Source organism: Cupressus sempervirens, chromosome 3 (genome assembly GCF_028749045.1).
Source record: "Cupressus sempervirens isolate cs-2001-9-10 chromosome 3, ASM2874904v1, whole genome shotgun sequence".
Classification (NCBI taxonomy): domain Eukaryota; kingdom Viridiplantae; phylum Streptophyta; class Pinopsida; order Cupressales; family Cupressaceae; genus Cupressus; species Cupressus sempervirens.
In genome coordinates, this window is record NC_143120.1 from 30,529,652 (window position 1) to 30,544,987 (window position 15,336).

Genomic DNA, 15,336 nt, shown 5'->3' on the forward strand with positions numbered 1-15,336 from the left:
TATTATTAAAAAAATGAACACTTCTTCCACAAAACCATCAAAATAAGCTGTATGAGGAACCCTGGTAACATAACGCACCAACCGTATTGTACAGCATCAACAGTCTGCATTTGCTCCGAGCTTGTAGGAAGCCAATTAGGACATTAGATATCATTTGTTGGTTTGGTAAAATGGGTAGCCCCACTTTAGTTGGTAGTAAGTATATGGGTAATACGACGGAAAAAATCTCACATGCCAGTGACCGCAACATTCCTATAAATACATTATCCCTATGTGCTAAATATTGTGCCACACAGCCAGCCTCCAGTACTGGTTTGTGTTTCAGAGCTCAAGATCTGAGATAATTCGTGATTTGGGTGAACGTTTTTGCCCAGACTGATTTGGATCTGTTCTTCGAGTCTCTTTTTTCTCATATCTTCCATCGTTTCTGTGAAAATGGATTCCGTGAAGGAATGGGGTAACACATCGCTGAATGAGGTGGATTCGGAGATCTTTGATCTGATAGAGAAGGAGAAGAGAAGGCAAAGCAGAGGGATTGAGCTCATAGCTTCTGAGAATTTCACCTCGTTGGCAGTCATTGAAGCCCTGGGAAGCCCTCTGACCAACAAGTACTCCGAGGGCATGCCGGGAAACAGATACTACGGAGGCAACGAGTTCATAGATATCATTGAGAATCTGTGTAGATCAAGGGCCCTGCAAGCTTACAGACTCGATTCAGACAAGTGGGGTGTTAATGTGCAGCCTTACTCTGGGAGTCCTGCTAATTTTGCAGCCTATACGGCACTGCTCAACCCACATGATAGGATAATGGGGCTTGACCTGCCTTCTGGTGGGCATCTTACCCACGGGTACTATACATCTGGAGGTAAGAAGATCTCTGCAACATCAATTTACTTTGAGAGCTTGCCTTACAAGGTTAGCCAGGAAACTGGGTATATTGATTATGAAAAATTGGAGGAGAAGGCTTTGGACTTTAGGCCTAAGCTTATCATCTGTGGAGGCAGTGCATATCCTAGGGATTGGGATTATGCTAGGTTGAGGTCTGTTGCTGACAAGTGCGGAGCTATGCTTTTGTGTGATATGGCTCACATCAGTGGTCTTGTTGCTGCTCAGGTATTCATCACTTCTCTTTTGGTTTATTATGTATTTTGTAGTGAACATATCATTTTAGAGACGACCAGATGAGCTATATAATGTAGGGCTTGACATTTCTAAAAAAAAATATGGTTATTACGAATTTTCGACAGAATTGAATCTTTTACAGGACTAGAACACGGAACCATTAAAATCTGCTTGAAATTGCTCCTACTGCCTTGACTAAATCTGAAAGTTAGGTCAAATGCTGTTTCAAGTTTATTACTCAGTACACAATAGTTGGTCCTTATCAGCAGAGACCCAAACGTTTCATCTATGACTTTAATCGGTATTCACCTCGATTCTTTCACTGATGTAATAGTGTTCGCATAAGATCTAGGCTATTCTGAAATCTCTTGGTTCAACTGGGATGGATCTGTACATGGAGCTTGGAGGGATAGGGTTTTGGGATGGATGTGTTATATTACATGCCGAATACAAACCTTGCATTTGGGATGGATGTGTTATATTACATGCCGAATACAAGCCTTGCATTTTTGTAACATGTATTTTTCCTATTCTATTCTTTTACCGGGCGTAATGAAATGAGATTGACTGGTTAACCTTCATATTCTCAATGTTTCGAGATCGCGCCCACAGTATAGGCCACTGTCAGAGCAATAAATACCTTAGGAGCCTCATCAAGTTCTTGCCTACACTTTGGAATGAATAGATAATCTTGAGTGTAGTATGAGAAACTGAACCTTGATTTTGATTGTGAGTGATCTCTGTGTTCCGGATGAAGGGATTTGGCTCTTGACGATTGTGGTCTGACGAACTAATATTATTATTAAGTCTTCTGCTGTTCTTATGCTCCTGAAAGCGTATGTATTTTCGGTTCCACGGCAAAATTAATATGGGAGGCGGGGTTAATAATTAATGCATTGTTGGTTCTAGTACATTTGTGGGTTGAAAACTCACGGGTTGAATATAATTGGTTTAATCTGTCAGATCTGCCTGGATTGGGTTCTCATTAATGCACTTGTGTATCCAGAGTCAACTGCTCTTTTACTTAAGCAATAATTATGGTGTTCTCTGAGTTGGGATGATTATATCAACAAAATCTCTGGCCGAGTAGTAGATCTTGCGTTTCTTACATAGGCATAACAAGATATTGTTGTCAACATTTTATGGGCATGCGGGGGGACCCTAAGCTGAATATTTGAAAGCTTGGTTGTCTACAATCTCAGATCTACTCCTGGCACATTCTAGATAATTGTTTTGGCTATTTTCTTTGGAGGCTTGGTTGACTATAATCTCAGATCTGCACTAGTCACATGATATTTATATGAGTGCGACATTATCGAAAATTTTCTCGGTGTCAACTCAAGTTTTCACATAGTTTAGCTTTTTATTTGTTCCAGCCTTGTTTTAATTTACTACAGATGATTGATGCTTCTGTATTTTTTATGGCATTTGTGTCATGCATGGTGCATTATAACAGGGCATAAATATAATCCTTGAGATCCTGAATACAATTCCACGGACAAATTTCTACTCTGAGAACATAACTTCTTTTAGCTACAAGGAACTTACCTAAAATCTTACGTTTGCCCTCTTTGTTGTTGTGATCAGGAAGCTGCAAACCCATTTGACTACTGTGATTTGGTCACCACAACTACCCACAAGAGTCTGAGGGGGCCAAGAGCGGGCATGATCTTCTACAGGAAGGGACCAAAGCCTCCCAAGAAGGGACAGCCAGAGGACGCAGTCTATGATTACGAAGATAAAGTAAACTTCGCTGTATTTCCATCTCTTCAGGGCGGGCCACACAACCACCAGATTGCAGCATTGGCTGTGGCCCTTAAGCAGGTAATGACCCCTGGGTTTAAGGCCTATGCCAAGCAGGTAAAGGCAAATGCTGTTGCCCTTGGGAACTACTTGATGAACAAGGGATACAAGCTTGTTACGAATGGAACAGAAAATCACCTAGTTCTATGGGATCTCCGACCCCTGGGATTGACTGGTAAGCATATCTTACTTAAGATTCACTTTGCTTCTTACTAATCTCCGACATTCGGTAAAATAGGTTCGAAGCTTAAACTAATGCAGTATATTTGATATGCTTCGTCTTATTGAGACTTGGGAATTACTTAAATTTCTTAGTAAAATGCGTTCAATAATTTGCCTGTTGCAGGAAACAAGGTCGAGAAGGTTTGTGATTTAGCTAACATAACAATCAACAAGAATGCTGTTTATGGTGATAGCAGTGCTCTTTCTCCCGGAGGTGTACGTATCGGTGAGTGACTATTAAGTTTTGTTCTTTCTCCTTTTCCTAGTGGATACCATGATGCTGCAACAATCTTGAGTAGGACTCTACAAGTTCAGTCGTTATAGATGTTTTAGGAGTTAAGTCTTACAGCAACTCTGACCATTGGTGATTATGGGTGTTCGCATTTTCTTTGCAGTTCTAACTCTTGTGTGTTGATCGTAGGTGCCCCTGCAATGACCTCTAGAGGTTTAAAAGAAGCTGATTTTGAGAAGATAGCAGAATTTCTTCACCAGGCTATCAACATCACCTTGTCCATCCAGAAGGACTATGGGAAACTTCTCAAGGACTTCAACAAAGGTCTTCCAAACAACAAAGATATTGAAAATCTGAAAGTTGAAGTTGAGAAGTTTTCTGCTTTATTTGACATGCCTGGTTTTGATGTAACCACAATGAAGTACCACGATTAAGTGTACTGAAATGGTATAATGCCATTCGTTTTATGCTTTTGATTCACTGTTTCAAGTCTCAAAGTTAGTAGTAGAGGGAGCTATGCTCATGGATTGATGGATAAATAGTTGCTGCTCTCCAGTGTTTTAACGGTCCTCCTATTTGAGGAATTGCTTTTCTGGTGTAGCTAATATAAGTGAGATGAAGGTAACAGTAAAGTCAAAATGTCAGCTGATTTCTTCAGTTAATGTGAGGAAGTTACCTAATAATTTCATTGGTTATGTATTTTTGGTTTTTAACTGAAATAAGAAGAAATTCTCTTGCAAAAGAGGGATTATATACTTGTAGATTAGACATTCTAGTTACTATGGTATTTGAAATTTTTTAAACTAACAGTAACACCGTAAGGTGCAATAGGTATGCTGAAGACATATGGAAAGATCTACATGTATCTTTCCCATTTTTTAAGGAGCCATACTACTAAGGAATATAGTAATATTTCTCAAGACGTTTAAGATGAACCCCTCTAAAGGATTGTTGTGCCTTATTTTATTCTTTCTAAAGGTTGTTTTCAAATGCATATTATTCTTAGATTCTTTGTGAACTGAATATATCTGCGTATTGGTATTTACATGTGATACATACATATTGTTCTGTTAACAAATGTCAGTGTGGACTTGAAAGAATTCATTGCTTTGCATGTTGGTAATGCAGGCAAGTTGCAGAAATGATTTTGCATATAAATGTCTACAAATATACTAAAAATTATTAAATAATTATACTATTCATAGAGTTCCCCCTGGCCTGATGCACAATTGAAAACTATTTTTTTTTTAACAAATAATGTTTCAAAACACTTTGAGTAAACATTTTAGGAAAAGCAAAGTGTCCTGAATTCTTTCTGACAACACCTATAGCCAAAGTGGTGGAATCGGTCTGGAGTTTCAAATCTTTTATCCTTATCTTCCTGTTGCTAGCATGGGGTTAAATCGGGAGGAGTGGACTTGGGTGCAATACTGGAAATATTCATCCAAGTAGATTCTAAAAAATTCACAATTTTGTTTTACTGAAAAATAAATGGGTCATAATGCCAAATACTCGTAAAAACTGTTCCAAATCCATATTTATTAGGGCCACAATTTCAGAGCATCATGAAAAAAAATTCTATTAATGAGTCTATTCTAATTTATTATACAAGATTTGGACATTTGGCTCAAGAAGCACTGGACGTATTCAACGTGGAAGGCTAGAAGGTGGACAAGAAATTACAATCATTACAATAATTCAGAGTTGCTGGAAATTCCTCTGTCCTTCCTTGGGCACGCATATCCCTGTATCCAATTCAATTTGGAAACGTATCTGATACTGTCCAAATACACGTTGAATATTGTATTCATGTCCAAGTAAAAAAACTTGATTTTCCAACTGTGCTAAATACAACATAATTTGATTCCAAAGAGATTTAGTGTAAATCTTCCCAAATTTAATTTAAAATATTTTAGTAATACAATTGTTTTAAAAAAATGGTATAAACAAAACCTGCACCAAATGAGAAAGACAAATAAAATGTTTTTTAATCTTCTAATGCAACTCTAGTATTTTTGCATATTGTAAAGTGTTAAATTAACTTTTAAATATTTATGTAGCATTTGTGTGTCAATATTGTTATTTTTGAACTTGAAATAATGAAAAACTCCTCGTATAACTTAGAAAATTGTGTTGAATATATGTATACGTAATATTTATTAATGTCATATCCACCCGAATCCATATTGGAGATCTTAAAAATGGTTGTATCTGTACCCAATACCGTATCTGTATTTCTATCTGTATCTTTATCCATGCAACTTTGCAATAATTACAATAGGCTATATATAAACACTCAAAACAGTTGGCATTTGGGGTTTTTGCTTTCACATGCAGGTGAGAGCTGTGTTTACTTTTGTGATGTAAGTCGCGACCTTAATTCTCCATCGTAGATGGCTGAGCAAATGGCCTTGTTCTTATTACATTTCTTCTTCAGCATTTTCAGCATATTTGCTATTGGAAGATCATATGGGGAGAGGGAGACCGTTTGAAAAGGAATGGAGAGAATATTGGAAGATTAGATGGGGAGAGTGAGATCATTTGAAAAGGAATGGGAGGATATTGAGAGGTTTGGTGTATAGCATAAATTACCATTTTGTCAGAGGGAGGAAAAAAGGGGGCAATTTCAGTCAATTTGGGGATTTGGATTAGCCATATATGCTCCGGTTGCATCTTAGAAGCCTTCTTTCCATTCTCTGCACTGAATGCTTGTAATGGCAAAGAAAAAATAGCGACCATCCGTAACTGAGTATGCATAATAGAAAATTTATGTTGTTATTAACGCAAAAGCACAGCAAGTTCTTCTATGAATGCTTGTAATGGCAAAGAAAAGATAGCGACCATCAGTAACTGAGTATGCATGATAGAAAATTTATGTTGTTATTCATGCAAAATCACAGCAAGTTCTCGTCGAAATATTTCACTTTTATTGAATCCGTTTCATTTAAATATCTATCATTTTCAAAGTGCACTGCCTTTAATAGAGTGAAGAGGATTGTACAGACTGCATGGAATCATAGAAACATTGAAAAGTCATGTGACGACGAAGAGATAATGGAGAGAAGGGAAAGGGCGTAAAACATGGACAGTTTATTAAAATAAAGGAGTGCAATGTGAACCTTGTGACCAAGACCAGACAGTGCAATTACCAGAATGGAAACTATATGTGATGCAATTACGAATACTGAACATGATATTCTGAATTCCAGTTTTTGAGATTTTTGAAAGGGTACAGAAATAAGTTCGAAACTTAATGGAGGTGTGTTTAGGGGAACTATATATGCTTGTACATGGGCACAATGTCAAGGTTCCCTGTCCCTAAACCTGAAGCTCATGTTGACAAGAAGGAAAAGCGTATTCACGCATATTGACAAGTAGAAATTTACATGCCACAAGGGCTGGCCTATCCCATGGTTTCATCAAAGCTGAGAAATATTCATGTAATGCAGGCTGATCAGGATCCATATTTTGATCATTTTGCGATGCCTCGGAATCATCATCATTATTGCTTCACGACGACTTCTGCCAGTACGCACAAGAAGCTCTAGTACACCATCAAAAGCCCCTGAAATATATTCAAAATTTAAATATAACAACACACTGTAGCTAGTAAACTTTTCAGGACCCAAATCTGCTAGGTAGTAGTTCTTCAACTGTTCAGGTTTGATTTACTCTTTATATACAATTGTTCTGCAGCAATCAATATACTGAAGGGTTATTTGAATGTTATTATAGGATGTGATTTTGTCATTCTTTAAAACAAAAAAGAGCAGAAGAAAAAGATATGTAAGGCTTACAAATAAATCTTGTCCCAGGGTAAAACAGTTGGGGTAAAAAATAGTAAACGCACCACATATCAAAATTATAACAGCATGCATGAGCAATCCAAAATGCTACTCGGTAACACTTTACTCTGTTAACAAATGTCTCGCAATCTTATGCCAAGTTACTTATAGAATTAACTCTGGAATGCAAGGAAGGTGAACCATTCTCATTTTGGGGATAAAAAATTGCAACAGAAATATGATATGTTCTTCAAAACAACTTTAAAGCTGATCTACGTCTAGAGTTTAGACTTGAGAGTTGCTGTTAATTGGCTTAAACCCAATATTTCCCTTCTTTGAAACAAACGTGCTGAGCCCGAGATTAGTCCCAAGTGAGTTCAAGCTTCAGACTCCATATTTTACTTGAAAAGCTCCATCCCTGCTTATGGAGTACCCATTTTCTGACGTGCATGAGCAAGACAGCCACTAGGTAGACTCCATCGATGGACTATTTTTCCAATCAAAATTGTAGGTATTAGAGGAAAAATAACCTTGAGGAGAGGGAGCATATATAGAAATCTCTAACTCCATTCTGCAAATTTAACGCAGCTCTTATGGCCACCATTGAGGTCCCCAATATATACATCTAGACAAGTATGTTGCAGATATGTATTAGAAGAGGTATAAGAGATTTTACAGGTAGTAGCTTGTAATAAAAGAAAACCATAACTGTAAATCAGACATTCAACAAGAAAGCAGAAAAGACTGAATTAATGAACTTAAACTATAATAAATTTACCTGTTGCTCGAAGTCTGCACTCGATCTGGAGCTTGCTGTGAGAAAAAGTTGTTCAACAACAGGCTCTTTTGAAGAGCTGATTTACCCAATTCAGTGTTGTTTATTTTCATGGGATGCCACCCCAAAATAACACGTCCCCGTTATTCCGCAACCTACATTTTCATATTAGCTTTAGAAGAACTGACAGTCATCCATTTTATACTTCTCTGCTACCTAAATTAATTGGCACTGTCATACAACAAAAAATAAAACTGGCAATGAATAACATTGTGATCCTTCAGTAGCTAAACACCAGTTACCACTCCTCATAACCAAAAGTAGGGTGCACAAATGTTTTTCCTTAACCATAAATCAAACATATAGTAATCAAATTTATCAATTTTTCAAATCTTATGAGTATGATAAGTCAAAGGAATAGTATTTTCTACGTTTTAAGAAAAAGAAAGCATGCATCAATACAATTTTCAAAACCCATATAACTCTTAATAAAAATTGCAGAAAAAAATGTGTCTCGAGCCTAAGTTCGATGTTTTGAAATTTACGAAAGTGACAGTATCCATAAGCATATGACAAACCAATCTTTTTCTATCATTATACCCAACTTCTAATATCTCCCTCCAAAAGAAATTTGGAGAAAAAATAAACTATTCGATACTTTGGGGAAACAAGATAATACTAATTTTGTTCAAGAAATCTCCCACAGAATGACAGATCACATAAGAAAAATCAAATAAAAATTATCACACACCTCAGAAATATTAGTCCTCAATGAAAAATAGTAATCCCATCCAGAAGAAATGTCTGAAACTCCATGTTAACGTTATTGAATTAAGAGAGCCCAAATATGTAGTGCAACTCTAAAGAATATTTTGATTTCCTACTTATTATCCTATTGAAAGTAAAGAAAGTAAAGATCTGAAATCTTCATAATAAATTTCACCAACAAAATTAATTAATTTTTAATAAGAATAATCTTGGCAATGTATGGCACAAAATTATCTGTAAGTCTGACTTGCAAGTGGTTGTGAACTTGCTTACTTTGCAGGCACTTGAGGATGATAGTTGGCCCCTAGACTCTTCACTTCTATAGTACTCTGGAGTTTGTTTTTTTCACTCGCATCTCTCACGAATGGAATGGAGTTGCAGATTGCTTGGCTAAATGGGCTTATGATCATATGTAGGATTGGAATGTTAAAAATAGGAGCAATTACCCCTCAAATTATTTCATGAATTTGATTATCTTGTTGATCATGATAGACCTCCCTGCTGAGCTCTTTCTATCATATCTCTTCTTGTCATAATAATTTTTTACTAAGGTTGCACAAGGATGGGGGTACTTAGGTACTAGTACAATACATGTACGACTATTTTTCATAATAGAGGACGGGAGTACTTGAGTATGTCAAACTTTATTTTTAATTATACTTTTATATTTATAAAAAATCTGAAATGATGATCATGACAATGGTTTTTCAAAACAAGAACAGTGATAAAGATTGTAAATGTAGTGCATTGTTTTTAGTTTCAGATTTGCTATATGTTTGTAATAATAATATGTTTGCTATAATAATATGTATTTACTAATATGTTTCAGATTTGCTATGTGTTTGTAATGTTTAGATGTATAACAGAGAAGGCGGACTTTGAACATGAACAAGATCATAAATCATATGAAAATGACATATTGCAAATAATAAACTTCTGACTTGAACAATGATAATGTTTATTGTTAATCATTATTGTATCAAAGTTTAAATGTGATAAACTTTTTACTTGAATAGTGATAAAGTTTATTGTTAATCAATATTGTATCAAAGTTTCAAACTGATTAGGTATTGAATTAAGCTTGATAAACAATAAGCTGATATGCAAACAACAAATTGAAAAAAAAAAATAGAAATCTTAATTAAGGTCCTTTAGCTATGATGCTCTCCACCAAGTACCCAGTACTTAGCTATAATGCTTTTATCAAACTTTTTGAAATTGCCTCACTGTCGAAGACAGCTCTATGCCTGAAGGATTTTATTAAATTCCAAGTCGAAAAAAAGAGGAGATAAACCTTACCATTTTACTAAATATGATTTTTTTGAATTTTTATTATAAAACCCCAATCTACCTAATTATGAGTAGTGAGTACATTGCCATGTAGAATCAATAAATAATTAAATGTCTAATGTCTGCGTTCAAATCTGCAGCTACCATAGCATATACCATTGACAGCTGATGCCATGGAAAGTTTGAAGGAGGCCGGAGGTCTGTTAAGGTTTTCCATGAAAAGCCTGTCCACGTATTCTTACAACTTGAACTCTACAGTATATAAAGAAGAGTTACAATCGTGAGAATCCACCATGACAACCTCAAGGTTAATGAAGCTCCCAGCAGGCCAAACCCAAACTCGTAAACAGCTAGCCAGCTTGGAAGAACATGCAGCAGACAAGTGGCTACAGAAATATGGGCAAGATGGGCCACACTATATTCGGATCCAGTGAAAAATTGACCTCAAAACATTGAATGCTCTGTTCAATAAAATTGTAACTGAGTTGGTTTCATAAATTGGTCTGGCCCATATTACATGCAATCCCAGTTCTCACCACGACATCTTTGGTATTGACATGTATTGAAGATTGTATTTGTTTTTTTAACATCAACTTTATCTACCAGTCTATTATTTCATAGAAAACACTTTGCTTTGTATTGCTATTTAAATATTCATGCTCTATATCTGTTAGCAACATGTGAGCATATAATTCAAATTTGAGGAATTTTTCTTCACTTTGCCTTTTTCCAGTCTAATGATTAATGTTGTGGAAAAGGTGAAAACAAGTGTCAAGCAAATCTCTATCGCTCTAAATTTTTTTAACATATCTTGATTCCTTAGTGACTTGAAATATAAAGTTAGATGGACTTCAATGTGGTGCAGTTAAGTTTGTACAAAGTGAAAGAAGAGTTTTCAAAGCAAAATAAATGACAATTGTGACTTTACCAGTCTCAGATTGTTTGTAGATGTGAGAACCCAAATGGAGCTCTAGATAGTATCACCTCTTCAGCACAAAAAATGATAACAGATATTTCTAACTTAGAGCAGGCAGAAATCTTTGGTTGATTTAACGAATGATTAGTAGAGCCATCTAGCAAACTCTTGTTATTGTGTATAATTTAATTTTTCAGGAAGCACAATGCCTGCATAATCGTTGGCTCCAAAAGCTCACCCACAAATTTTCAAAGTGCTACTAACCCAAACTCCATATGCAAATCCTTGAACTGCAACATCTGCTATACAAGCTCCTGCTAATTCCAACTCTCCCAGGGAGCCTCCAAAGATTTGGGAAACGACAGAGCAAAAAGTTGAAGAGCACGATGAGTACTGCAGGCCATGAAAGAAATTCAGAACTGTTTATTTATATGATCCATAATTTTTCCATTGGCCTATCAAACACTTAAATGGCATCTAACAACGGCAATAAAGTAAACACCATCCAGTTCCAGCTATGAAGCGGGAGCACAGGCAGAGCCACAGACGGTTTACACGGCTAAAAAATTGTTGGTTGCAAAATTCCAGTTAGAAGGTGATTCATTAGTAATTATAAATGCATTAGTTAAAGGAAAAGCTTTTTGTAAGGAACCCCTCGGGTGATAGATCCGCAGCACGAACAGGGGAAAAAATGAAAGAATAGGGGCAATTGACTGACGGAAGTGATGGAGACAAACTTGGTGCGGATATTTGATAACTACATGTTTTAGATGAGATCCTGCACTTTCCAAAGATGGTACCTCCACATTGCATGAACTAACACAAATAGACACTAGAAACAAAAGACAAATGAGACTTAAAAACCTACAGCTTTGTGCGCAAAAAGCCTTTTTTGGTGCTGAATTATACATATATTGGGTAACAAGTGGCCTTTATATTAGAACCATACATGCTATGGGCCACATGCAGTGTGTTGCATGTCAAAAGCATAGAATAACGTATGTTATTAGTCAATTAACTCCCCCTTCCCTTGCCTTTGGCGTAGCATTTTCTGTATTGGGAAAGTGAAGCCATTATGAATATGTGAATTGGAGTGTGCCACCTTGTCTAAAGCATTGATTGAAAGGATTTTCAAGTAAGTAATTTGGTCTACCAAATTTAATCATTGGAAGATAGCTTGACGTGTGTTATTATTATCTGGTAGAGGGAAAAGTGTGCATAGATTGGGACTCTTGGAGCCTTCCTCATAAGAAAGCTGCATCACCATGAGTTTTTTTCTCTCGTCTTTGATGATAGAAATTCCTGAACAGGGGAATGCTCATTTCGCCGGCAATTCTTGGACCTTGCTAAAAGACAGATCGGATTTTCTTCTCAAATAAGGTTTCCTCAAAACTATGGGTTTTAATTCTATTTTCATTACATTCAATTGGTTGACATCACAAATTGTGCTCAAATTTTTGTTTCTGGGTACTGTAATTACAGAGCTATAATTCCTATCTACTGCCCCTGGTGGAGGTGAGAAATTAAGAACTTGAACACTTAAAAGAGGAGACGGAACAGGAAGGAGGGAAGAATGGGACAGAATTTTTTATTACCCAATATTGGGAGGATCTACAGAACACGGATAAACCTATCATAGTTCAAAGCTTCGATTTTGGCATAGGCAGTAAGGACGCTGGTAAAGGTTTCGGAGTTTGTTTTTATTCTTTCCGATTATCTCGCTGGATCTTGTTGTTGAGCCTTCAGAGGGCCTAGGTGAGGAAATGAAGGAACTCCTTTGCATTCTTAACTTCATTATGATCTGAGTCATCCTCGGTTTCAGAATCAGGATTGACAGCATTGTTTGTTTCAGAATTAAGATCCACTGCATCCTCTGTTTCATAACCAGGATCAACTGCATCCCGGGTTTCAGAATAAGGACCAACTGCATCTTCTGTTTCCAAGTTCGGATAGAAAGATAAAACAAATTCAAAAAAATCGTGTTCCTTCTAATTCTTTTTCCCCTATTAGAAATCTAAACTGAGATGATTGATAACTGGCAAATAATTTTTTTAAGCTAGTGGGACAATTTCTTTCCACCCCCCATTTTCACTTGGTCAAATATGATTCTCGTTTGTCCAAGAGAACTTAGCTTAAGAATCAGTATTTTATCTGACTCGTAAGACCTCCATTTTTATTTTTAGACGGCTTACCAGTGGAACATCTTGTATTAAAGTTGAGGCTGGACTTCGACAAATAGGCAACATTAACATGTGATGATTGCAAAATACTTAGTTCGATGTTTCCCGAAACACAATTAATTGACAAATGCCAAAGCAATTGCAAGGGAAGTGTATGAGAAGGTGTGCAGTTACCAAGTGTTTGATTTAGAAAGGTGTGATATCTAGATGTTATTTTGAGACTTCAAATTAGATTTATATCCAGCATTGAGAAAAGCTCCAAGAAAAATCTACTACGCTTCAAGAAAGTGTGTTGATCTTTGCTGAAGATTAGGTATAGATGTCAACATTGCGCTTTGCAACTATTCTCTTGAGTTCATACTCACCTATATGTTGTCTGGTCACCACAACCTTCCCAGTGCTTCCTTTGAGGAAAATCTGCCTTGATACACTTTGGTGTCGGATTTTGTTTATCAAGAGAGCGCTTGTATTTAAGTGTCACAACCCATGTGCGTCAACTTGTTTTCAGGATAGTGGGATATTAGTTTATTGATTTTCTTCCCTTGTTTTAAGTGATTGAGAATTTTTTTCAAAATTTGATCCTACCATAGATATTTTAGAGGGAATGGATAATGTCTATCCTCATTCCCCCCCACCACTATTAAACAACTTACTTTTAATATTTTCATTGAAACAAAAATTTTATAAATAAGGCATGAGTCAGTCCATTGAAAAAAAAAGAGAACAATTTTTGTGACAGTCTATACAAAAGGCATGAAGAAAATTGGAAAAGAAAAGTGGAAGAAGGAAATAAATTACAAAGAGTTACAACTTAGCATCACTACTAGGTTTTTGCATATTTATTTATTTTCAACTTATGTTTGTCCAATGTTTTAGTTATGTATTGTGGAAATGATTTTTGGAAAGATGAAATGTTTCATACATGTTTAATAGTTTAGAATGATTGTTTAATAGATTGAAAAACATCTTGGATCTTGGAAAAATAAACATAGAACTTAGAAAATATTTGAAAATAAACATAAACTTGAATAATGATAAATTTATTTAATTGGGTAACTCTATATGGAACTTATTTTACCTTTTATGGATAAGAAAATATGTATGAAATGAGCAACAAAGTAGTATTTATCTACAAATTCAAGTTGAATAAATGCATAAGGTTGAAAATATAGAGTCATATGATTTTATTTCTAAAATGAATTATTTAAAAGAGTACTATTGTGTTTAGAAAGTGTCTATCAAAGAGATAAAATTTGATGCAAGAATGATGTTTTGTTTTAGAAATAAATAGTAGTGTGTATTATTGGTTGGAAAACGTAGATGAATTGGATTAGATTGGATTAAGAAGAAAGGTTACATAAAAATCATATACCTTGCATCTATTGTGTTACCAATAGAGATGGTTACTGTTTGAACATAGAATGGTGTTTAGGAAATAGGAATTGCTGTGTAATGTGGAAGACAGAGAAGGGTAAAAGATTACCTACCAGTAGTAACTGGTTTTCTTTTGTTTAAAAGATGCTTTGGCCAAAGCTTTATTTCGCATATATTTCATTAATATGCATGGATTGTTATTTTAATTTCTCTACGTCACCCTATGTCTGTTTGATTTGTCAATGCCGAGTTGCTAAGCTTTTCAAGCCAGGGACGAAGTGCTTTTCGTTTCATGATAAGCTTTGGGGGAGCTAACTACTCCATGGTTGGGAGGAAAAAGCACTTGGGCCACACTCTCGTCTCAGGATTTGCTGGAGGACATGATATGTGAAGGCTTAGGAGATATGGTTCTTAGGATTTGCTAGGGAACATAAATTGTGAAGGCTTAGGAGACAGGGATTGCAGTTTTCAGTGTGGTGCCTTGATGACTAGATTGATGTAATCTAAAGAGATTGGATATTGAGCAACATGTGATATACTGCGGTATCCATATTATTCATTGATGTATTAATGTGAAGACAAATAATCAGTGTATCATGATTTTCTGAGAAATTCATATTGTAGAATTTTGTAATAGAAGAAGGGACAATTTAAATTGGAAAGTCTTTGGATAAATTTTATTCTTGAACGTTTACTATATGGAACTATATCTTTGACTAGTCTTGGAAATTGAATGACTAAAGAAATGATTTTATTTGGACTCTTGTTGATCGTGGATTATTTTATGCCTTATTAATGACATGGCAGTTGTGTGAGAAAATGAGTCTTTACATGAAGACCCGTGATTTCAAATTTAGTTTACTTTCGAC

The 15,336-nt window shown here is 35.7% G+C and overlaps 1 protein-coding gene and 1 long non-coding RNA gene across 2 annotated transcripts; both read left to right on the forward strand.

The window, feature by feature from the left end:
- Positions 1-285: 285 nt before the first annotated feature.
- On the forward strand, positions 286-4,134 carry SHM4 (serine hydroxymethyltransferase 4). Its single transcript, XM_089818164.1, has 4 exons — positions 286-1,113; positions 2,710-3,100; positions 3,272-3,373; positions 3,569-4,134. The coding sequence occupies exons 1-4, from the start codon at positions 436-438 to the stop codon at positions 3,811-3,813; spliced, it is 1,416 nt and encodes a 471-aa protein (XP_089674290.1). The 5' UTR covers positions 286-435; the 3' UTR covers positions 3,814-4,134.
- Positions 4,135-12,206: 8,072 nt separating this feature from the next.
- LOC149564618 (uncharacterized) lies at positions 12,207-12,905 on the forward strand. The gene is made up of 2 exons (XR_016361868.1): positions 12,207-12,293; positions 12,396-12,905. It is a non-coding gene; the product is annotated as an uncharacterized LOC149564618 (long non-coding RNA).
- Positions 12,906-15,336: the final 2,431 nt, after the last annotated feature.

Coding starts and splice junctions, on each gene's coding strand:
- SHM4 (XM_089818164.1), top strand. CDS start 436: ATGGATTCCGTGAAGGAATGGGGTAACACATCGCTGAATGAGGTGGAT. Junction 3,101..3,271: donor CCGACCCCTGGGATTGACTG/GTAAGCATATCT, acceptor TGCCTGTTGCAG/GAAACAAGGTCGAGAAGGTT. Junction 3,374..3,568: donor TCCCGGAGGTGTACGTATCG/GTGAGTGACTAT, acceptor TGTTGATCGTAG/GTGCCCCTGCAATGACCTCT.